The sequence below is a fragment of the Pipistrellus kuhlii genome, unplaced genomic scaffold, assembly GCF_014108245.1.
Source record: "Pipistrellus kuhlii isolate mPipKuh1 unplaced genomic scaffold, mPipKuh1.p scaffold_m20_p_9, whole genome shotgun sequence".
Lineage (NCBI taxonomy): Eukaryota > Metazoa > Chordata > Mammalia > Chiroptera > Vespertilionidae > Pipistrellus > Pipistrellus kuhlii.
In genome coordinates this window covers 599,013-621,185 of record NW_023425595.1, presented here as the reverse complement: position 1 = coordinate 621,185, position 22,173 = coordinate 599,013, and the positions used below count along the sequence as shown (strand labels likewise).

At 62.0% G+C, this 22,173-nt stretch overlaps 1 protein-coding gene across 3 annotated transcripts; it reads right to left on the bottom strand.

The window, feature by feature from the left end:
* Window positions 1–5,033: 5,033 nt before the first annotated feature.
* Window positions 5,034–21,678, bottom strand: IGHMBP2 (immunoglobulin mu DNA binding protein 2). Of its 3 annotated transcripts, none has more exons than XM_045577511.1 (16): window positions 21,332–21,678; window positions 18,876–19,045; window positions 17,915–18,098; window positions 17,600–17,697; window positions 16,050–16,213; window positions 15,217–15,417; window positions 13,739–13,886; window positions 12,794–12,968; window positions 11,932–12,114; window positions 11,642–11,760; window positions 10,608–10,702; window positions 9,706–9,829; window positions 8,225–8,862; window positions 7,786–8,134; window positions 7,134–7,306; window positions 5,034–6,709 (listed from the first exon to the last, which is right to left on the bottom strand). In XM_045577511.1, the coding sequence occupies exons 1-16, from the start codon at window positions 21,631–21,633 to the stop codon at window positions 6,512–6,514; spliced, it is 3,321 nt and encodes a 1,106-aa protein (XP_045433467.1). In that variant the 5' UTR covers window positions 21,634–21,678; the 3' UTR covers window positions 5,034–6,511. The 3 variants fall into 3 exon arrangements, with proteins under 3 accessions (XP_045433467.1, XP_045433466.1, XP_036282979.2); XM_045577510.1 differs by having other exon boundaries at window positions 7,786–8,188; window positions 8,252–8,862; XM_036427086.2 differs by lacking the exons at window positions 5,034–6,709; window positions 7,134–7,306 and adding an exon at window positions 8,175–8,188 and having other exon boundaries at window positions 7,792–8,044; window positions 8,252–8,862.
* Between the last annotated feature and the right edge of the window lie 495 nt (window positions 21,679–22,173).

The following is a 22,173-nucleotide window of genomic DNA, read 5'->3' as shown; positions in this document are numbered from 1 at the left end:
AGGTGGGGATGGGGATGGGATGGGGATGGGATGGGGATGGGAGGGGATGGGGATGGGGATGGGGATGGGATGGGGATGGGGATGGGATGGGGATGGGGATGGGATGGGGATGGGGATGGGGATGGGGATGGGATGGGATGGGGATGGGGATGGGGATGGGGATGGGGATGGGGATGGGATGGGATGGGGCTGGGATGGGGATGGGGATGAGGATGGGATGGGGATGGGGATGGGATGGGGATGGGATGGGGATGGGGATGGGGATGGGATGGGGCTGGGATGGGGATGGGAATGGGGATGGGATGGGGATGGGGATGGGGATGGGGATGGGGATGGGGATGGGGATGGGATGGGGATGGGGATGAGGAGCTGGGGACAGAATGGGGATGGGGATGGGGATGAGGAGCTGGGGATGGAATGGGGATGGGGAGGTGGGGATGGGGATGGGGATGGGATGGGGATGGGATGGGGATGGGAGGGGATGGGGATTGGGATGGGATGGGATGGGGATGGGATGGGGATGGGGATGGGATGGGGATGGGGATGGGGATGGGATGGGGATGGGGATGGGATGGGGATGGGGATGGGGATGGGGATGGGGATGGGGATGGGGATGGGGATGGGGATGGGATGGGATGGGATGGGATGGATGGGGATGGGATGGGGATGGGGATGGGGATGGGATGGGGCTGGGATGGGGATGGGGATGGAGATGGGGTGGGGATGGGGATGGGGATGAGGATGGGATGGGGATGGGGATGGGATGGGGATGGGATGGGGATGGGGATGGGGATGGGATGGGGCTGGGATGGGGATGGGGATGGAGATGGGGTGGGGATGGGGATGGGGATGAGGATAGGGATAGGGATGAGGGGATGGAAAGGGGGGGCTGGGGATGGGGAGATAGATATGGGGATGGAGATGGAGTTGAAGATGGAGATGGAGATGAGGATGGGATGGAGATAGAGATGAAAATGGGGGTGAGGACATGGGGAGATGGAGATACATACCAGGTGATAACTAGGTTGTCAGGGGTGGGATAGAGGTTGGAACAGCCTTCTGGGCAGCACATGGGAGAAAACTGCGGAATGTGTGTCTGCCAGAGGGGGCTGGGGGGGGGCAGAACAACATTAAATAAAAATGGCACACCGAGACCAAGTGGGATGCACCCTGGTGTTGGGCAGTTCCTGGCTGATGCCCCGACAGATACACAGGGCCCCACACTTGGAAGGGCACAGGCTTGGCCAGTCCCAGGCACTCAGACCGGACACACCGAGTTTGAGATCCTCTTAGTGCGGCAGAGTGGCTTCTGTTCGGAGCTGTGGGAGATGGCAGAGCCACGAGGCGGGGAAGCGGCTCTGGCCCAGTTTCCCCGAAGTGTGGTTTTCGGGGACAAGCCGCTCAGAGGAAGAGTGGGGAACAGAGCGAGCCTGAGCAGAGCGAGCCTGACCACAGCAGCCTGGGCACACTCCGTCACTGGCCTCGGGGCCGGGGGCCGCCTTTTGAACTCTGGGTCCCGCTGCGCTGTCCCAATTCCTGAGCCCAGAACCAGGAGCAAAGCACGAGGTTTTGGGTAAACCTGTTATGCAGCCATAGTAACGGGCACGGCCTTCTTTCCCTCTGACACGCCAGAAAGCCCTGCCCTCGGGAACTTGGCCCCAGTCCTCCCTCCAGTCTTCCGCCCTGGCTCCGACCCCCTGGCCCTCCGACTCCAAGGCCCACAGGACAACAGCCCCTGCGCGGCCAGAGCAGGGCTGGGCCCACACTCCCACCTCCGCCTGCCTGTCCTGCCTGTTTCCTGGGACACAGGGTCTGTGTCTCCCTTTAAGAAAGGCTCCACGTTTTGAAAACATTTTCGGGTTTTGGTGTCACAGCTAAGGGTCACTTGTGGATGAGGGTGCTCTAAGCAGGATCTGTATTGCCCTCCTGACCAGAAGTCTCCGTTCTGTACCTCCTGCACACCTGCTGCCCTCCCTGGTGGGGGCCGGGGGCTCCCCGTGGTCCTGAGCATGCTGTGCAGCAGGGCTGCTTTGGCGCATCCGTGCATGGGGACGTGGCACAGGTTCACCCCAGCTCAGAGCCCCTTAAGGCGTCCTCCTCCCCCAGTCCATTTGGAGAGAGAGCCGGCATTCTGGGGGACTTGCCGGGCCCTGGCCCCACGAATCAGGGGTAGGAGAGGGCACCAGCAAGCTGCACACTCCGTCCTCTTGACCTGAGGTCAGGCGCAAATGGAACTGGGGCACCAAGGCGCTCCTTCACTTGCTAACAATGATGCGCCAGAAGTTTCCAGCACCACTGGGCTGTGGGATCTACTCTGGGCGCCCCCAGCCCCGCCCACAACCTCCTTCCATCCATCCGGGGCCCCAGCTGCCTGGGCAGCGTCTCTGCACAAGTCAGAGGCCAGGAGCCCTCCCTCCGAGTCCTGCAGCCCAACTCACCCCAGAAAGCCCGACTGCAGAGCCTCAGGCAGGGCCTGCCCTGTGCACCCCGAGAGGCAAGCAGGGCCAGCTCGGGCCAGGACCGCCCGCCGGCTGGTCTCCCTCCCTGGGGCTGACCACTAAGCTGAGTGACAGGACAACCTAATGGTGCGGGCACTGGGTTTACCAGGAAGTGAAGGGGTGTGAGAAGCCCTTTGATGGGTGTCTGCTTCTCCAGGCCCTGAGAGCTCTACCTCATTTCACGAAAAGAATCTAAGTATGGCCGCCCCGTAAAGAGATTCATTCACCTTGGATTGGGAGCACACCCCAACACAGCAGCTTCCAGATATTTCTGAACACCCCCCTCCACAACGTAAATAACAATGGCACACCGAGACCAAGTGGGATGCATCCCAGGAATTCAAGGTTGGTTTAACATTCAACAATCAATTGACGATATTCCATCTTAAATAAAGGACAAACCCCACCCACATGGCCATCCCAACAGGCTCAGAAAAAGCACATGACAGAGTCCAAGGCCGATTCACGGTTTAAAAACAACAGCTCTAGCCCTAGCTGGTTTGGCTCAATTGGATAGAGCGTCAACCTGCGGGCTGAAGGGTCCCGGATTCGATTCCAGCCAAGGGCACATGCCTGGGTCACAGGCTCACTCCCCAGTAGGGGGCGTGCAGGGAACCAGCCCATCAATGATCCTCATCATTGATGTTTCCAGCTCTCTCCCTCCCTTCCTCTCTGAAGTTAATAAAAATATATTAAATGAATGAATGAATGAATGAATGAATGAATAAATAAATAAATAAATAAATAAAACAGCTCTAGTGAAAAATGTACAAGTAAACATCGTTCCTCCAGCAAAGGAACAATGGAGGAAACTCCACCACCTGCCCAGGGGCCCAGGGGTTGCGGGTGTCTGCACGTCCCTGACGCTCCCTGCACTCTGCCGGACACAGGTCTCCGCACCTCTGCAGGTTGCACAAGAGGGTGGAAGAGGGAGCTGCGGAGGAAAAGGGGAAAACCGGCTGCTTAAGAGGCAGGCAGCCAAGCACCAGAGAATCGACAGAGCAGTTCACAAACGGGGCGACCCTTCCTGGCAGCGTTCAAGCCCTGCCCGCCCAGAGCAGAAGCCTGCTCACTCCCTCCGCTTCTCCTCCAGGCAAAGAAGTTTCCAGACCAAATAAGGCCGCAGCTTTTGCAACGCTCCTGGCACAGAGCGCGGTTCTCTTTAAGTGCCACGCTGTCTCTCTGCCCGAAAACAGCCCCAGGCAGCGCGGTGCCCATCGGCCCACAGGTCCCCCTGGGTAACGGCTCCCAACAAACCCAGGTAAACACGGAGCCGCCCGGCCGGCCGGCTGCCGACCTCCGCCCACGGGCAGGTGGCGAGGACAAACCCGCTCGGGGGGAAGCCCGTGCCCACGCCTCGGGCAGGGCTCCCGAGCCAGCCGCTCTGCAGGCAGCCGCCCGGCTCCTGGGGCCCTCGCGCAGGCCTTGGCCTTGAGCAGCAGAGGCTGCTCGCTGAACCCACGTGAGGAGCCACGCGAGCTTCTCCCACCGTCGCGGCAGCCTGGCAGGCGTTTCCGGGGCGCGGAGGGCTCTCCCGGGGCTCCCTCTGTGACGGTTCGTCTCCACAGCCATCCCAAGGGCCTGCGATTTCCCCGTTTCACAGACGGGGAGACCGAGTAGGAAGCCACGCAGCTGTACGTGGTAACTATGGGAATGAGCCCAGACAGGCTCCCACACCGGGCTCCGTCCTGCGCCGCCCCCGCCCCCGCCCCCGCCCCAAAAGAAAGAGCCACGGGGCCGCTCCTGGGCGCCTCCCGGGGGGCAGGAGGCACGCCCTCGGACGGGGAGCTCGGCGGTTCCGCTGGGCCTGCGGGTCCCCGGTGGTCACACCCGGTCACTCTCGCTGGCCGGGAAGATGTTTGGCTTGGGGTGTTTTTCCTTTTTTTTTTTTTTTTTTTTTAAGGCTCTCCCTCTCCAGGCCAACTGGAGACATTTTTCAAGCAACCAGCTACAAACAGTTTCCTAACAAGGTCTCTCTGGATGAGAAATGGAAACGTTTTGCATTGCAGTCGTCAACTCTGACATTTTGACGATGCGTCAGTGCTGGCTGGAGCGGAGGTCGGTGGTGGAGGGGCGGGTGCTCGGTGCGGGGGCAGGTGGGCGAACACCGCACCAGGTACCCCGAGGAGCCCACTAACCCGGACCCAGGCCAACACAGGACACTCCTGGCTGCTCCCTATGGGACTTCTCAGCACCGCGGGCGAGGTGCAGGCTGTCGCTGTCCCCGGGCAGAGGAGCAGGCAGGTGGGAGGGGACGGGACCTGCTGGAGCAGAGTTCGTTGGAGGGCGCCAGCATTCAGACTCAAGGTTCTCCATCTCGACCTTCTAGCAGCCCCGCCCCTGCTCTTCCGGGCGGAACTGGCCCGTGGGAAGAACATGTGGATGAAGGCGCAGGTCCTGATCTTTCTCTAACATGGATTTGGCCCTACCCACCATGCTGGGTCGGGGTACAACGATGACATATACAGATGTGGGCGCAACTGGACCAGCAAGGACCCTTTTAGCTGCAGAGACAGAAACCCAAGGCGGACTTTCTTCAGCTAAAAAAGAGATTTTATTCAGGACACTGGGAAGAATGGGGTAGGGGTCAGGTGTGGCTGGATCCAGGTGCTCAGCAATGTGGTCAGGTGTCCCCACCCCATTGTTGGCTGTTTCTGCATTGGCCGTTTCTCCTGCAGACAGGCGCCCGCAGTGGGGGAGCGTCTGTGCGTGGGTGGCAGGGTGGAACCAGGTGGGCCCTTTCGGATGCTGGCCCAGCCCTGAACCTGGCCTTGCTGTGGCCAGGCGGGTGTGGGTCTCTGATCCGGCCAAGGACACACAGCAGCCCTGTGGCCAGGGCATCAGAGTTTCTCATCACACAGACTGGAAGATAAAGCACCCTCAGCAGGCACAACGGCTGCCCCGGGCACCCAGCAACCATGACATCTCAAACACATGTGGGCAGGCTCTCTGCTCACACGTGTCATCAGAGGGATGGCATGGCATTTAAATACGGGGTCCCTGCCCCGTCCCCTCCCCAACAGCCTAGTCCCAAAGACACTTGATGGGAGCGAGAGGAAGGCACATACGCAGGGGAGGAGAGGGGGCCATGGGCGCACAGAGGGCATCGGGTCTGGGCAGGAGGGCACCAGGTCTGCAGGAAGGCGGCCCAGCACTGGCGCAAGCAAAGTGATCCAAGTGTCGGCCGGCGTGGAGGACACATAACTGTGCAGGCCAGACCGGCTCCTGAGGGACACGCCTGAAACATGGAGGCCCCGATGCCTGGTCAGGAGACAGCCTCACAGAGGCCAAGGGGCCTGCTGCACTTAAGGAGGGTCTGGGAGGGGAGGGCACCCCGAAAGTGGGGCCTGGGCCTGCGGGCGAGGGGGAGGCAGGCTGTGACACAGGGCAACCCCTCAGGCCCCAGGCAGGCCGCCTCTCTGACCCCATGCAGCCCCGGGGAAAAGGCCCGCCCTGGCTCCTCCCAGGTTACACCTTCGGGGGGGGGGGGGGAAGGGTACCAAGCAGAACAGGAAGTGGTTCTCCCTGTCTGTCACGGGTTAACAGGAAAGGGCTGCCCCCGCAGCGACCCCGCACCTTCAACCTCAGGAAAGTGAGCAAGACGGGAAAGAACGCCATAACCCACTGTGGGCAGTAGTGTGCACACACTTTATTCTTAAATAACTTATATTTCTCTGGAGCAAATAAAACTCTGCAGTTGAAATATACATCCACCTGAGGTTCTTGTAAAGCAGCTGGCGAGGGGCCTCGGGGAGCCTGGGGCCTGGTGCCGGCAAAGCTGAGACCTGGGGCTGGCCTCTCCCAGGAAGGTCCAGGGAACAGCCACTGCAGCCCATCCCCACCCCAGTGCAAGGGAGGGCGCGCTGGGCCAGAGGACACCCCCCCGGAGGCCCTCACTCGCCCATGCAGCCTGGTCACATGACCCGGAGCAGCTACAAGGCACAGGAAGCACCAGGACGGCCGCGGGCCTCCACCCGCGTCGGCAGAGACCAGGCTGGAGGGCGAGGACGGGCTCACGGCTCCTTCTCCCTCCTTTTGCTCCTCCTCTGGCTGCTCAGCTCGCCCAGCTTCTTGTCCAGGCTCCTCTGCAGCTGGGCCCTCTTGGCGGGGTCCAGGGACCGGTCCTTGGTCCCGCTGCCGGCGTACAGCACTCCCTCCCGGCTGATCCTCTGCCGGGCGTGGGCGCGAGCCCTCTCCCCGCAGCCGTGGATCTGGGGGGACACGAGAGTCAGGGCAGATGCCGCTCTGCCCATCCTGGAGCTTGGGGACCATGAAGCCCCAGCGTGAGACCTTGGAGGGGCCCCATCCTCTCCCGCACACGCTCCCTTCCCCCCAGCTCCCTTCCTTCGCCGGGGCCTGGCCGGCCCGGACCTCCCTCGAGCGGAGGTGAGCACAGGCAGTCGGCAGCCCCCCTGAGGGCTGACGCAGTTGTGCACACTCAGAGCTCAGGCCCACCCGCCGCGCTCGGCAGAAAAATGTGCCCAAAGCAGAGCTATGACCTCCTCTGACCCCAGTGCGGGACCCGGCGGTGCTGGCTGGGGGTGTCTGGAGGACGCTGCCCCACACTGGCAGACTGTCAGGGGGGGGACGGAGGCGTGGGGCCGAGGGGAGGAAGCTATGCTGGGGCCCGCGCACCTCGGGCAGGCAGTGGCTGAGGCAGTAGCGGTGGCCGCAGTGTGGGCAGAGCTGGCCCAGAGTCACGATGCTGGCCCGGCACTTGGCGAGGCCGCAGGTGTTATCAGCCTTCACGGCGGCTGAGACCAGGGTGTCGAAGTCCTCCGTGGAGGGCAGGTCCAGGGCCGCAGGTCCTGGGGAGAAGGGTGCCACTCAAACAGGGAAGAACACGTCTCCGGGGACGGGGCCATGGCTGCCCCACGAGCACCTACGCCTAATCCCTGCTCTCAGGGGTCAAGGCAACGAGCACGGTGTCCGTCCTCAGAGCTAGAAACCAGTGGTGAGCACTCGCACTTCAGGGTCTGAGTCAGGAGGACTGTCGCCACGGCAGAGGTCTGAGACTCCTCCCTCCCGTCCCTGTCTGCTCCTCCAGGGGGCGCACCTCTTCTGCCAGGCCCCGTGCCAGCCTCCGGGGACCGAGGGTCTCTGCGACCAGCCGCCACCCTCCGGGCTCACTCCAACCCTTCAACATGAAGCACAGGATGCAGAGCCAGGCCAGGCCCACCAGGAGGGAGTCCTGATTCTTGCCTGGGCAGAGGGGCGCTGCAAGTGGGGCAAACAGCCCAGTGAAGGGGACACCAAGCCTGTGTTCTCATTAGCTGACCCGACTCACCTTTGGCATCTTTCTTCTTTTTCTTTTCTGGTAACTTCCGCAGCCCCGGGCCACGCGGTCCCTCCCTGGCTCGCTGCTCCTGCCTGCCCCTCTCCCGCTGCAGCCTCTCCAGGTGCACAGCCCTCAGGTCCACGCTGCTCGGCTCTCGCCCGGGGGGCTCCGTCTGCGTGGGGCCGGGGGGCTCGGGACGGAGAGGGGCTTTGCTGTCAGTCGCTGCCAGCACGGGTGGGACGGGTGGGACCAGTGGAGCCCCTGGGACAGGTGGAGCCAGCGTGGCCTTCGGGGCCTGCGTGGCGGGCGTGGCCTTCGGGGCCGGCGTGGCCTGCGTGGCCTGTGAGGCTGGCGTGGCCTTAGGGGCCTGCGTGGCTTGTGGGGCTGGTGTGGCCTTCGGGGCCGGCGTGGCCTTCAGGGCCTGCGTGGCCGGCGTGGCCTTCGGGGCCTGCGTGGCCGGCGTGGCTTGCGGGGCCGGCGGAGTCCTCTTGCTCACGGTGATGAACCTGTGCTTCCCTTCCCCGGAGCTGTCGTGCCGCAGCCCGTGCTCCTCCGCTATCTGGTGGACGCGCATCCTGTCGTGTGAGTTCAAGGAAGCGGGAAACTCCAGCTGCACTTGCTCGCTGGCCACAAACTCGGCGATCAGGGCCCTGAAGTGGTCCGCACCGTCCCTGCCCCCCGGCCCCCTGGGGCCGCCTCCGTTGAGGCTGGGCTGAGCCTGGGCCTCAGGGCCCACGGGCTTCCCGTCCGGCGCCTTCCGGCCCAGCCTGGCGGTCGCTCTGGCCTCCCCAGCTCCCTCCGGCCGCCGGCTTCCGGGCTTCCTGGCGGCCCCGGCGGAGCCCTGGGGCTTGGCACCGGCCTGGCCGTGACCCTGGGAGCTCTCGTGGGAATAGTTCTCGGGGACGATGTCATCGAGATACTCGAAGGCGGTGCGCACCTCCCCGTGCTCCGCGAAGTAGTCCAGCAGGGTCTTCAGGAAGGCGTGGCTGCTCACCGTGCGGGAGTCGCAGACGATGGCCGCCTGGCGCCGAGCGCGGGTGATGGCGACGTTGACCCGCCGGTCCTCGGCGAGGAAGCCCACTTCGCCTGTAACGAGGCAGGGGAGCGGGCGGGAGCTCAGCCTGAGGCACAGGCGGCAGGCTCTCCTGCCCCTGCAGGCACCCCCACGAAGGACCGGCTCCAGGCTCAGCACGGCCTCCCGCTCCGCCTCCTAAAGCCCCACCGTGAGGCCACGGCTGCTGCCCGGCCCCCCCAGCGCACAGGGCGGTGGGCGGTGCCCGGCCTACACTGCGCTGGCTCTCCTGCCGTCCCTCGTTTCCCAGTAAGCACCCCTCCTCCTCCCCGAGCCAGGGCTAGGTGACAGCGGGGCGGGGCTGCAGCTGACACACTGCAGAGAGAAGTGGGGCCATTCCAGTGCCTTCTCCCGCCCAGCACAGCTGTCCCACCTCCCACCTGTCCCCAACCTTCCACTGCAAATGCTGTTCCAAGCCCATTAGCACTGTTTCCCGGAACAACTCTCTTACCTGTCGAAATTCCACAAGCTCTGTGCGCATCGAGGCTGGCCCGGAGGCTGAAGCAGCCTTGAGGCCAGAAGACGAGCTCTGAGCCTGAGGGGCTCCACCTCCTGGGCGGTGCCCGGGCCCCCAGCCTGCCTGGCTCCCAGCCCCCACCCCAACCGCATGCCCGGGCCCTACGGCTGCACGCTGCTCCGTGCCGGGAGCGCCTCTCCCGCCTGGCGCCGCTCTTCCCGCCATGCGCGGGGCCCAGGCGGCCCGTTCCTCGCGGCCTCGCTCCCGCGGCTCTCCCCCCCCCGCAGAGCTCACACAGGACAGCCTGCACCCCACGCTCACTCTCCGGGGACCGCACGGCGGGAAACCCAGCCGCCTCCGCGTGTCACTCACTTTTGGGACCCTGGCGAGCGCGCCATACCTTTCCTGTTGGACCTGACGAAGGACAGCACCACCGCCTCCTTCTCTCGGCCTTGGAAGCCGTCGACCGACTTGATTTCAAGGTCTGGGTGCCTGTGAGCAAGGCTCTGTCTGAGCAGGTCCACCTGAAGCACCAAGCAGACCGGGGCCTCAGACCGGGGCGCCCGTAGCCTGGGCCCAGGCGGCTCAGACACGCTGTCCTTCCACTCAGCAGAGGGCCTCGCCTGCAGAACCGCCCCGGCCTGGTTTCCATCACGGCCCTCCTCACAGGCGTGCAAAAGAGCCAACAAAATCACTCCCCTGCCCCCCTCTGCCCCCGCCAGATAGGACCCCCACCCCCTCCAACACCAACACCCGAAGAGAACAGCCACTGTTCCTGCTGACGCACCACCTGCCCTCTGCAGCGAGCCAGCACCTGCCTTCCCTTCAGCAACCGCCCCCTCCCACCTCTGTTCCCGGGTTCCAGAAAGCCCGGCCAGCCGGTCCCAGGGACGGGCGAGGACCCAGCTCCAGGTCACAGCGACTGGCTGGGGCCGGGGGACAGCCAGATCAGCGAGATGGTAAACTGAGTCCCGTGGCAAAGGCCTCTGTTCCCGGGGGCTCCTGTGTAAGGGCACCGTCCCCGAGGCTGCCGGGGACGCCGGGAGAGCTGGCGGGAAACAGAAGCCAACACAGGCGGCCTGGCCGGGGGCACAGGATGAGGCGGGAGATGCAGAGCGAGTGAGATGGACCAACGGACAGAGGGAGGCTCTTGCTGATGTCTCTGAGCCTCAACGCAGACGTGACGTGGCCAACTCCAGCCTGGGGTTTTCGGTCAAAAGAACCAGTAAACGGCCCTATTCCTTTCAGCGCGGAGATGGCTGGGCCCCACCGACAGACACGGAGAGAAGAGGGTGCTCGCACCTGGAGGTTGTATGGCGTGATGACGGCAATGTCGCTCGCCGCGACACCAGCGTCCACCAGCGCCTGGACGTGCAGGCTGACGAGGCGCACCTCCCCTGCGGCACAGAGAGCAGGCTTCCAGGACAGGGCAGCCACCCAAGGCCAGGACAGGGCAGCCACCCCGAGGCCAGGACAGGGCAGCCACCCCAGGCCAGGACAGGGCAGCCACCCCAGGCCAGGACAGGGCAGCCACCCCGAGGCCAGGACAGGGCAGCCACCCGAGGCCAGGACAGGGCAGCCACCCGAGGTCAGCCCTGCTTCTCCCAGCAGCTCTCCCTCTACTCCTTCGAGCTGATCTGGGTCATCCCGGGACCCCACACCTGAGTCGGAACGTCCCCAGACTCAGAAACAAAATGCAGGACCCCACTGGGTGGCCAGTGGGTTGAGCGTCATCTGTGCACCAAAAGGTCACCAGTTCTATTCCCGGTCAGGGCACATGCCCGGGTTGCGGGTTCAATCCCCAGCGGGGATGTGTATAGGAGGCCACCGGTTGATGTTTCTCTCTCACATCAATGTCTCTCTGTCTCTCTGTGTGTGTGGGCCTCTTTTCCCCTCTCTCTCAAATAAATTTTAAGAATGAAAAAACTACAGGCCCCCCAGCCAACCTGAATTCCAGAAACAACCATCACTCCCCGTGTAAGCAGGGCCACGTGTCCTGTTAGTGGCCGCCCTGGAGTGGAACCGAGTGGACGTGCTGCGGGCTGAGTGAGGACCTCATCCCAAGGCCAGCCCGGCAGCGCTGGCCACGCTGCTGGGACGGAAGACAAAACGCTGCCCAGGCCCTGGCTGCCTCCAGTCGCCTCGGATCCGCCCGACCGCGGCCGCTCGTGGAGAAGAGCATCCAACGCGCTCAGGCTTAACCGCCCGAGGCCCCTCGGTGCTCCCTCCCCTCCACTCCCGGGTTGGCAACTAGAGGGACGCATGTGTTTGGAGGAGCCCGGGGTCTGCACAGACAGAAAAGCTGACCCCCCCCCCCCCGATCCGAGTAAGCTTACCTGGGTTCCCCTTGGACTGGTCCTCCTCCCCCTCCAGCTCAGACAGCCCGCAGCCGGCCGTGTCCACAAGCAGCAAGGGCAGGCCCGTCTCCTCCGTGGCGGCCACTCCCGGGAGGTCCCTGCACAGGTGGACACTGAGCGTAAGGCCCTGGCGCCGAGGCCCTCAGAGCAGAAGCCGCGTCCCCCTTCCTGCCCTCAGCACTGCCCGCCCCTGGCTCCTCCTCTACAACCTGCAGACCCCTCGGTGGCACAGGGCTCCGTCGGGACCCGGCCTCGGCCACGTCACTCACCGCAGGAGCTGCTCTGCCACGGACGGGTGTGCCGTGAGCCGCCCGCCATACAGGGCCTCCGAGGCCCACTGCATGATGGCCCGGTGCATGCGGTACTGCACCGTCAGCGTCCGCACCGCCCCCGCGCAGCAGCCCTGGGCCAGGCGCTCCATCAGGCTCAGCGACAGTCCCGCCTGCGCAGCTCTGCGCCGAGAGGAAGGGGAGGGAGGCTAGCGTGAGGCCAGGGCCCAGGGAGGGCTGCACCTCAAACCCGACTCGCTCCCCAGTTCTGACCAAGAACTAAGGTGTGGTCGGCTGAATAACAGCCTCCTAAGCCTGGGGCCGGGAGAACGCGGCAGGGGGACCGTGCAGATGTGGTGAAGCCAGGGGTCCGAGGCGGGAGCTGACCGTGGGCCGGCCTGCGGGCCGTGTCCTCAGAGTCAGTCAGCCCACAGGGGCGGGCCACGGGAGCCTGTGCTCGGAGAGGACACTGTGCCCGCAGCGGGCAGGCCTGGGAGAGGTGTCCCGGGGAAGGAGGTGCCCACAGACCAGGCCTCGGGACCCACACTGGGTCATGTGCTGACCCGCCCCAGGGCAGGCAGCACAGCCCACAGAAGCAGGTGAGTGAGCCCTTCCATCCTCCCCGCAGCCCATCAGGGTGCTCAATCCAAGCATGGGCCAGGTTCCCTGGCCACAGGGACCTGCCCCTGCTGCTCTGACGCCAGCCCCGGCCTCCAGGAGCACCAGCTGAGGTGCAACATCTGAAGGAGCAGGTATGAGGGCGGCACGCTAAGGCCTCCTGTGAGCGGGACTTCTGGGCCAGCCCTCGGAGACAGAGCAAAGGGTGACCGGGAGGGGCCGAGGCGCCCGGCAGAGGACTCACTTGGGAGAGACGATGGTGGGGGGCAGCTGCTTGTGGTCCCCGGCCAGCACGCACTTCCTGGCCTTCAGCAGGGGGACCCAGCAGCTGGCCTCCAGGGCCTGGGCGCACTCGTCGATGACCACCACGTCGAAGTAGCCGTCCGGCAGCAGCTTCAGGGGCCCGTCGGGAGAAGCGCCTGGTGGAGAGGGAGCCGCGGGCTTACGGGGGCACAGGCTGTGAGCGCAGCTGCCGGGCGCCGACAGCCCGGCCTCATGTTCAGCCTAACAAACGGGCAGCCCAGAATGATGACTTGGCGAGGACGGCCAAGGCCCATAGCGCCTGCCCTACGTGAGGCGGTGTGTCCCCAGCCATGGGCCACTCGGATGCCTCAGTCACCAAAACCCATCGCCCCTTCGGGGCTGCGACCCAAGTCCTTGGGAGGCCGTCTTATGTATAAACGTTTCTGCACCGTTTTCTGAATATAAAATGTAACTAATTCTCCTCTAAAGTGTTTTCAGAACAATTAACTGCTGAGCCGACACCCAGAGACGAAACCTCCACGAGTCAGAACCAGCCCATCAGCTCCCCCTGCCCACTCTGCTGCTCTGAGACAGTTCAGTGCGCAGACCTGGCCCGAGACACGCGCCTACCCCCGAGCCTGCTCCTCATGTTTAAGACAATAAAACCACATTACGAACAACGTCGCGCCAGTAAACTCAACAACTCAGATTAAATGGATTCATTCCTTCCAAGACACCAGTTCACACGTAAGAAGAGCTAACCTGAACGTAGTCCCGTTATCAGGTACGGAAATCCACTGTGCAGTGAAAAACCTCCCTCCCAGAGAAACCTCCAAGCCAGAAGGCTTCCTGGTGAGCTCTGCCCGGCAGGGAGGACCGTCCTACACAATCGGCTCCAGAAACGGAGGGGGACACCTGAGGCCGAGGGGGTGGGGACCCTCCTCACCCGTGTTGGTGGCCAGGACCACGTCGGCCGCCCGCAGGCTTTCCAGCATCGCGGCTTCCTCCCTCGCCTTCAGCTCCTTCCTCAGCAGCCTGATTTCATTTTGAAAGGTACTCTTCTCTCTCTTATCCTGGGTCTTCCTAATCTTCACCTACAAAGGAAAGCAAAGAAAACATAACCCCTTTTTTAAAATTGATTTCAGAGAGAGGAAGGAACAGGGGGAGACAGAAACATCAACGATGAGAGAGAATCATGGGTGGGCTGCCTCCTGCACGCCCCCTACTGGGGACCGAGCCCACAACCTGGGCATGTGCCCTGACGAGCAATTGAACTTTGAACTTACAGTTCATGTGCCAACCACTACACCAGCCAGGCAGAAAATACAACCACTTTGACACAACTTAGCACTTATTTAGCTCTTTTTAGTTCACAAAGTGCTTTTATTTATAATCCCTTGGTCCATTTCGATAAGTTTATTAAAAGGCAACAAAGCCAAACTCTTTCTTGAAGGAGCAACAGATACACAAAGTGCTAAGCACCTGCCACCTGCCTGGCCTTAGAGCCAGTGTCGCTGCAGAGGGCAAGGCAGGCAGGACGCTGGTCCTCGCAGCAGAGGGCGCTGTATCTGTCCCGGGTCACGGACAGGCTCCTGCTCCTCAGGGCCTGGTTTAGTAGCGCGTACACAGAGCGGCTGAGCTTCCTTTTTACCCCACATTTGTCAAGAGATTTAAAAATGTTTTTTTGCTTAGCCCATTAAATGACTATATAAACCCCAACTCACTTTTAATACTAAAAAAGAGCTGTAATCCCTGCCCTGGCTGGTTGCTCAGTGGTTAGCGCACCGGCCTGCAGACAAAGGGTCAAGGGTTCGATTCCCAGCCAATGGCATGTACCTCGGTTGCAGGCTCAAACCCAAGCTCCGGACAGGGTGCGTTTGGAAGGCAACCAATCCTTATGTCTCTCTCATTGATGTTTCTCTCCCCACCCTTCCCAGCGGGAAAGTATCCTCAGGTGAGGACTAAAGACACGCCGCCCCTTCCTTCCCTGTGACGTCCGCTCTGGAGGACAGGGTCCGGCGGCAGTGACAGGAGGGCCACTGTGCCCAGCTCCGAGCAGACAGCATGGTTTCGTCAGGAGCAGGGCCAGGCCCTCCTGTGCGTTCGGGACGGAGCGCCAGCACGCCGCAGACATCTGCACGCCTCCCGGGCTGAGGGACCGCGGGTCCTGTCCCCGCCCCGCTGGCCCTGCACTGGCCGCCCTGCGCCACCCGCTGTCCTGCAGGAAAGGCTGACTCCAGGCTCCGGCCCCGGGAGGCCAGGCCACAGTGAGACCCGAGCTCGGAGAGCCGCACAGGGCGGGACCTTTCAGGAAACCAGGGAGCGCGGGGGCTGGAGAACCAGAAAGCTCGCAGACCGAGGACAGGAGAAAATGCCATCTCAAACCGGAACCTCCGAGAGGGCACCCGGCTGGGACACGCGTACCGAGACCTGGTCGATGTCCCTCCGGATGTCGGCCACGATCTGGGCGCCGTCGCTGCGCGCCAGCACCGCGTCCAGCGAGTGCTGCTGGATGGACTCCAGGAGCCGGGCGGGGTGCCCGAGGCGCAGCGCCCGCCGCCCGCTCCGCGCCAGGCGCTCCACCAGGTTGTCCACGGCGATGTTGGAGGGCGCGCAGCACAGGACCTGGGCGCAAAGCTCAAGGTCGGGTTTGGGGACTCGTGTTTAAGGAAACCCCCTGGGTTTACCCTGGAGCCAACAGAACGCCTTTCGGAGAGGAGAGAGGGTGCGGTGTGGGCGCCCGGATGCCAAGGGGTGAGCCTCAGCTGCGGGGCCGGGGACACGTCACTGCACACGGTCACCGTGTCTGCACAACGGCAATCGGGGCTGGAGAACCTCTGGCCCCCGGGCACCGGGCGTGCGGAGACTGGTGACTGGAGAGAACGAACCCATAGGCCCGGACATACCCTGGCTGTGGCCCCGTCTCGTCACCAATCACATCCTGCTCTCACCCAACAAGCGGACGGGCACGCTCTGAACGGCCCAGCCTTGCTTCCAGAACAGCAGTCCCACCATTACAGCGGGCAGCGGCGGCGGAGAGGAGAGTCCCTCCTCCATCAACACCAAGAACAGGGGCCCTGGCCTCCCCCCCTCCCGTGTCCTGGCACTGCCACCCCCATCGAGGTGGCCCAGGGCACATCCTGTGTGCCACTCGGCTGCCAGGACGCAGAAAGGGCCCCCGGTGCTCAGCTAACGTCAGGGACGTCCGGACCCGCCCTCCCTCCCGGGCGGGGCAGTGCGGGGAGAGCCCGGCCCACCTTGCAGCCCTGCTTCACAGCCTGGAGGATGAACTCCACCACGGTGGTGGTCTTCCCGGTGCCAGGAGGCCCGTGGATGATGGCCAGCTCTTTCTGGGCCAGCGCAAACGAAACCGCTTCCTGCTGGGAGGCGTCCAGGGCGGCGTTGTAGAAGGTCGGTGGTCCTGTGGGAGAGGCGACAGGGTCGGGCCGGCTCTCCGGGCCCTGAGGAGCACAGGAGGGAGCGGGACTTCCCGGGAGGCACCCGGTCGACACAAAATCAACCTGCTTTGTTTCCAAAAGATCGCCTAGTACAGGAAGCAGCAGGCTGCAGATCAGGCCAAACCCAGCATGAGCCGGGCGCTCCTGGGACCCAGCCACGCCGCCACGTCGCCCCCGCCTGCACAGCCTAACATTGGCCTTCTGTCCCTTTACTCAAAACCCTCACCACTCAAGCCCCAGGATAACAGACTCTTCAAGGTAAATGTTTCTTGGAACTTACTGTCCCTTTGTATGTGCCCATAAAATGACAAAAATAAAGGATAAAAGAACTCTAGCCTGTTAGGCTCAGTGGATAGAGCATTGGCCTGCAGATCGAAGGTCCCAGGTTCGATTCCGGCCCGGGGTTGCAGGCTCGATCCCCAGTAGGGGGCATGAAGGAGGCAGCCAATCAATATTCTCTCTCTCATTATGTTTCTCTCTCCTTCTTCCTTCCTCTCTGAAATCAATAAAGATATGTCTTTTGTTTGTTTGTTTGTTTTAAAAAAAGAGGAAAACAAAAAAGAGGACTAACAAATGCCAGCGCCAGGTTCCAATTCCGACTCTCACGGCCATACTGGTTACTTGCCGTGTGCCCTGTGCTCCGGGAGCAGGTGGTGCTGTATCCGGCTCTGCTCCCACGGCACCCGCCCCACGGTGTGGCAACGCCGAAACACAGGCCCAGGCGCAGAGCCGAATGGGTTAGTGCTGCCAGGGGAGCCTCCATGTCCAAGCACGTCCCACTGCTCCACACCGTGCCCCTTTCTCCTCAGGTGTCAGCCGCCATCAAGACGTGTCACTCTCCTTCACAGGGGAAAACAAATAATGTGTGTGCGTGCCTGCGTGCTTGTGTGCGTGCATGTAGCACACACTGTGGGATGTGGATGTGGATGTAGGAAAGAGTTGAAGATGAGACACAGGCACTCGTGAGGCGAACCGAGTGGCAGGCTTCGGGGTGACTGACTCCCTGCTTTTCTGCTTCTGAATATCCTAGTTCTCCATGACACGTGTGTTACTCTTAGTGTCTGTCTACAGCGCGCTGAGCAAACAACCCCGGAAGACTCTCACACCGAAAGCAATGCTCTCAAGCACGGGTGAGGGGACCCTGCAGGGTGAGTGGCTGCCGCCCACTTCCAGGGCACCAGGCTGGAAGACACGGCCGTCTCGAAAGGCAGCAGGGTCAGAGGACCTAGAAAAGCCAACGGAAGGAGCTTCCTCTGATGCTCAGCCCAGGAAAAAGAGCCCACGGCCACGTTCCTCCCCAGAGCTCCCAGCGTGGTTCCAACCAGAAGAGAGAAAGCACGAGCTCTTACGTGTGTCGCCGGCGGGGCTGGGGGCTGCGGCGCCGAAGAGGACCTCTACGAGCGAGAACGCGGGGCCCGCGTGGTACTTCTTCAGGGCCAGCAGGGCTCTGCCGGGGAGAAAAGCCACGGGCGGGGCTTAGGGAGCGCCCGCCATGAAGTCAGGGCGGAGCCCCAGCCCCCCTCCGCCTGCAGCCCCCAGCTCCGGGGAGGGCGCACGGACAAGCCCAGGCCCAAGCCACTGCTCTCTGCCCAGCCCAGGCGTGGCGGGCTGAGGGAGCCGAGTTTAAGGAAAACGTTACATGCGAGGTCCAGTCACATGCTTACTTCTTCAGGCGCTTGTAAGTGACGTCATTGGCAAGTTTTAACAGCCGGTAGGAATTCTGCTGGTCCAAGCTCAGCTGGAAATCACAGGACTGGTCAAAGGCCACGGTGACCGACTTCTGGGTGATCCGGGTCAGGACCCCGGTGGCCAACTGGCCTCCTTCATCGTTCAGACCCACAATATCGCCTGCGAAACAAAGACTCGGTTATGCAAACACTGAGCGAAGCTAAATGTGAATTATTTTATACAGTAAGTCCCAGGTCATTTCAAATATCCTGTTACTTTCTTTAGAAAATGAACAGTTAACATCTAAATCACACACGAGCCCTAACTGGTCTGGCTCAGTGGATCGAGCATCGGCCTACGGGCTGGAAGGTCCCAGGTTCAATTCCGTTCAAGGGCATGTACCTTCCCCAACTTTTAAAGAGAAATATCAGGTGGCAACAGTACTCCTGGGGCAGAAGACCACCACCCCCGCCCCCGTGATCGCCCCATGAGTGCCCAGAATAGAAGCCCCCGTTTCTGAATGCATCTCGAAGCTACTGAGCCTCAAAACCGCTCCTCAGAAGGACAGCTCCAGACTCTGCCCATAGCTGCAGCAACACACCCAACTCTCAGCTGGCTGCTTTCCAGCATAAATGCCACTCCCTGCACTTCCTGTTTGTCCAGGAGCCATCGGTCTCCGCGGCCATTCCCTCCACAGCGCTCATTAACTGAACACACGTTTACCTCTGTGTTTCCCGAGTTCCAACCCCCTGCACAGACAGGCCCTGCTCCGTCACTCCTGAAAGACACTCAGCAACCCCCTTCACCCCGCCAATGGCAGCCACGGCACTGGCCACGTGAACTCAAACTCTGCATCAGGTCCTGACTCCCTGCCCCTCTCCTCTCAGCCTCCTGAGACAGAGCCCAGCTTGAGGCCGCTCACACTCCGTTACGTGCCCACGTCAGAAACGCACAGACCGGAGGAAAAGCTGTTGCTGGGAAGCACCCCGGCAGACGCGCTTCTCCGGGGCTCGAAGGTGACCAGCAGCTGTCCGTACAGCCCGGTGCGCTGGCTGGACACCTGCAGCTTCAGCAGGCACACACCAAGGCGCTGGAGCTCCTTCAGAGAGACGTTCTCCTGCCAGGACCTGGAAGACGGCAGGAGTGAACGTCAATCTCTGTCCTCACCGTGTTCACTCCACCCTTTGTCCCACCGTGGTCATTCCCCCCTGTCCTCACCGTGCTCATTCCCACCCTGTCCTCATCGTGGTCATTCCCACCCTGTCCTCACCGTGGTCAGTCCTCACCATGGTCATTCCCACCCTGTCCTCACTGTGCTCATTCCCACCCTGTCCTCACCATGCTCATTCCCACCCTGTCCTCACAGTGGTCAGTCCTCACCGTGCTCATTCCCACCCTGTCCTCACCATGCTCATTCCCACCCTGTCCTCACCGTGGTCAGTCCTCACCGTGCTCATTCCCACCCTGTCCTCACCGTGGTCAGTCCTCACCATGGTCATTCCCACCCTGTCCTCACAGTGGTCAGTCCTCACCGTGCTCATTCCCACCCTGTCCTCACCATGCTCATTCCCACCCTGTCCTCACCGTGGTCAGTCCTCACCGTGCTCATTCCCACCCTGTCCTCACCGTGGTCAGTCCTCACCATGGTCATTCCCACCCTGTCCTCACCGTGGTCATTCCCACCCTGTCCTCACCGTGGTCAGTCCTCACCATGGTCATTCCCACCCTGTCCTCACCGTGGTCATTCCCACCCAGGCAGGAGAAACAGGAAAGGGGGGAAAATGAAGACCTGGCACATGTGCCAAACAGGAGCCAGTGCAATTCCGGCTCTGTCCCTCTCAGACCTGCCCGCAGGCAGTTCATGACGTGGCCCTTCCCCCAGTCACCTGAGTCAGAACCTTCCGCCACCTTCCCGTTCTCTACTCTCTCCCCCATCCTGGTTCAAGTCACTGAGTCCTATCGGGTCCTTCCTGTTTACAGCCTGGATCCACCTCTCCCTCTCCCTCCCCCCTCGAAAGCCCTCATCACTGGCAGCCTGGATGAAACAGAGCTTCCTGGCCCTAGCCGGTTTGGCTCAGTGGAGAGATCATCAGCCCGTGGACTGAAGGGTTCCGGGTTCAATTCGGTCAAGGACAGGTACCTGGGTTGCAGGCTCCATCCCACATCCAGTCAGGTGCAAGTGGGAGACAACCATGGATGTCTCACATGGATGTTTCTCTCTCTCTCCCCCCTCCTTCCACTCTCTCTAAAAAACAACAACAAAAAAAGCTCTCAGCACCCAAGTGATCCTCCTAAAATGCAAATCTATTCACCGCCCCCCCCCCAAAAAAAAAAACTGCCTAACTTCCATGAAAGCCATCCTCTGCACCAGAATATCATACAAGCCCTGGGCAAGGCCCTTCTCAACCTGATGCCCATTTACCTTCTCACGGGGGTACCAATTGCTCTGCACTTGGTACCAAGCTGAGCACTTGACTTTTAATAAAATCATTTCATTCTCTCAGCAAACCTGTGAGGTGGGAACGATCCCATTTTACAGATAAGGTATCTAAGGCTCAGAGATATAACCTGCAAAGCGACACAGCCAAAAACGAAGGAGCTGGGATTCCCCACAAGCTCTTAACTGTTATGTCAAAACCTCTCAACAAACCCCATACATGTATAGACCGCACCGGTGGAGTGTAAGCTCTGGAATCGGGTCCTGCCTCCGCCTGCACTGCGTTGGGCAGGGTCCCTCCCCTCGCCCCTCAGCGCCTCTGACAGAAAATCAGTAACGTGCTTTGTAGACTCGGCCTGGGGGTTAGAGGAACTGGCAATGAGAGGGAAGGATTTACAGCCTCCATCACTGGGCGCTTAGTGTTTCAGTGAGACGCCTATCCCTGTTCTGACACAGGGCTGCTCCCCCTCGGGGACACCTGCACCCCGATTTTCCTGCAGCTGTGCCCAGGCTCCGCCTCCTCCCTGAAGCGCCCCTCCCGGCTCCGGGTTTCCTCCCCAGCCCCGCGCACAGCCCTCCGCACCCGCCACTTGTCACGCTGGAGGGGAGCTGCTTAGGCGTCTATCTCCCCGCCGCACCCCCAACCCCCAGCCCCACCCCGCCCCCCCGGCTCATACCCCGGCTCCCAATGCCAACCACGCTCATGGGGCCTGGCACACACCGGTGCCAACATCCGCAGCGCGGACCCAGGAGGAAGAGGGCTGAGCAGGCGATGGGAGTAAAGCTGGGCAGAGGCGAGATCTCGGCATGAAAGTTCGGGGAGGGGAACTTCGGACCGAAAAACGAAAGGGTCCAAATCCAGAACGGGCCGCCCAGGGAGGTGACGAGTCTCCACCTCTGGGGGAGACCGGGCCCCGGAGGGTCCGCCTGGGTCAGAGCAGATCACCGACCCCGAGAGGAGGGCCGGCGGCCGTACCTGCGCTCCTCCACCTCCGCGTCTCTCTCCAGCTCCAGCAGGTCCAGCTGCTTGGCCACGAAGGTCTCCACAGCCGCCGAGGCCATCGCCGCCGCCGCCGCCGCCGCCGCCGTGCGACCCGTGCGGGGGCCGCCGAGGTCCCGTGGCCGCGCGGGGAGATGTTCCCCGCCGGCCCCGTGCGTCGACGCACCAGGTTCGCGGCGCCTCCACTTCCGCTTCCGGTCGAAAATGGCGGCGGCCGTGGCGGCCTCGGCCCTGCCAGTCGCCTTCGGGCGGCTGGTGTCCGCGTGCGGCCGTGGCATCCTCAGACCGTCGGGGCCCGGAGCGGGTGAGGCCAGGGCCGCGGGAGAAGGGAGGAAGTGGGGCAAGCGGTGCTTTCCGCCACCCCGCCATGTGTGTATGTGTGTGTCCGACCTGATGCCTTCGGTGCTGATCGCCTTTTTTTTTTTTTTTTTTTTTTTTTTTTTTTTTTTAACACCGGCTTTGGAGTGGGGGAAACCGAAGTTCAGATCCTGGTTCCTTAGCTTAACCACTGAGGATAGCTCTTCCACTTGTGTATAGGCCCTTTGTGAGTGGGGAGCACAGAGAGGTTAGGTAACTTGCCCAAGGTCACTCAGCAGGAAGGTGGGAGAGCAGTGATTCAGACCGAGCGGTCCCTCTACAAAACCTGTGTTTTGCCAGGACCCGCTTTGAGCCGCTCTCTGAGCATCATCGACCTCATCTGGAAAAATGGTGATAAATGCCCTTGCCTAACTTTAACCCATTCAGCAAAAACGTAGCTGTATTTTAGGCTCCAAAAAGGTTATATTCAGCCTGAAAATGGTTGGAGTGTGTGTTTGCAT

Bases quoted from the DNA above. Each gene is read 5' to 3' on its own strand.
- IGHMBP2 (XM_045577510.1), bottom strand. From the start codon at position 21,633: ATGCCACGGCCGCACGCGGACACCAGCCGCCCGAAGGCGACTGGCAGG. The intron at 17,698-17,914 runs GTAAGCATGTGA...TCTCCCCGGCAG, and splicing joins ACTTACAAGCGCCTGAAGAA to AGCCCTGCTGGCCCTGAAGA. The intron at 9,830-10,607 runs GTGCGAGCACCC...TTGGTGCTTCAG, and splicing joins TCACGCCATACAACCTCCAG to GTGGACCTGCTCAGACAGAG.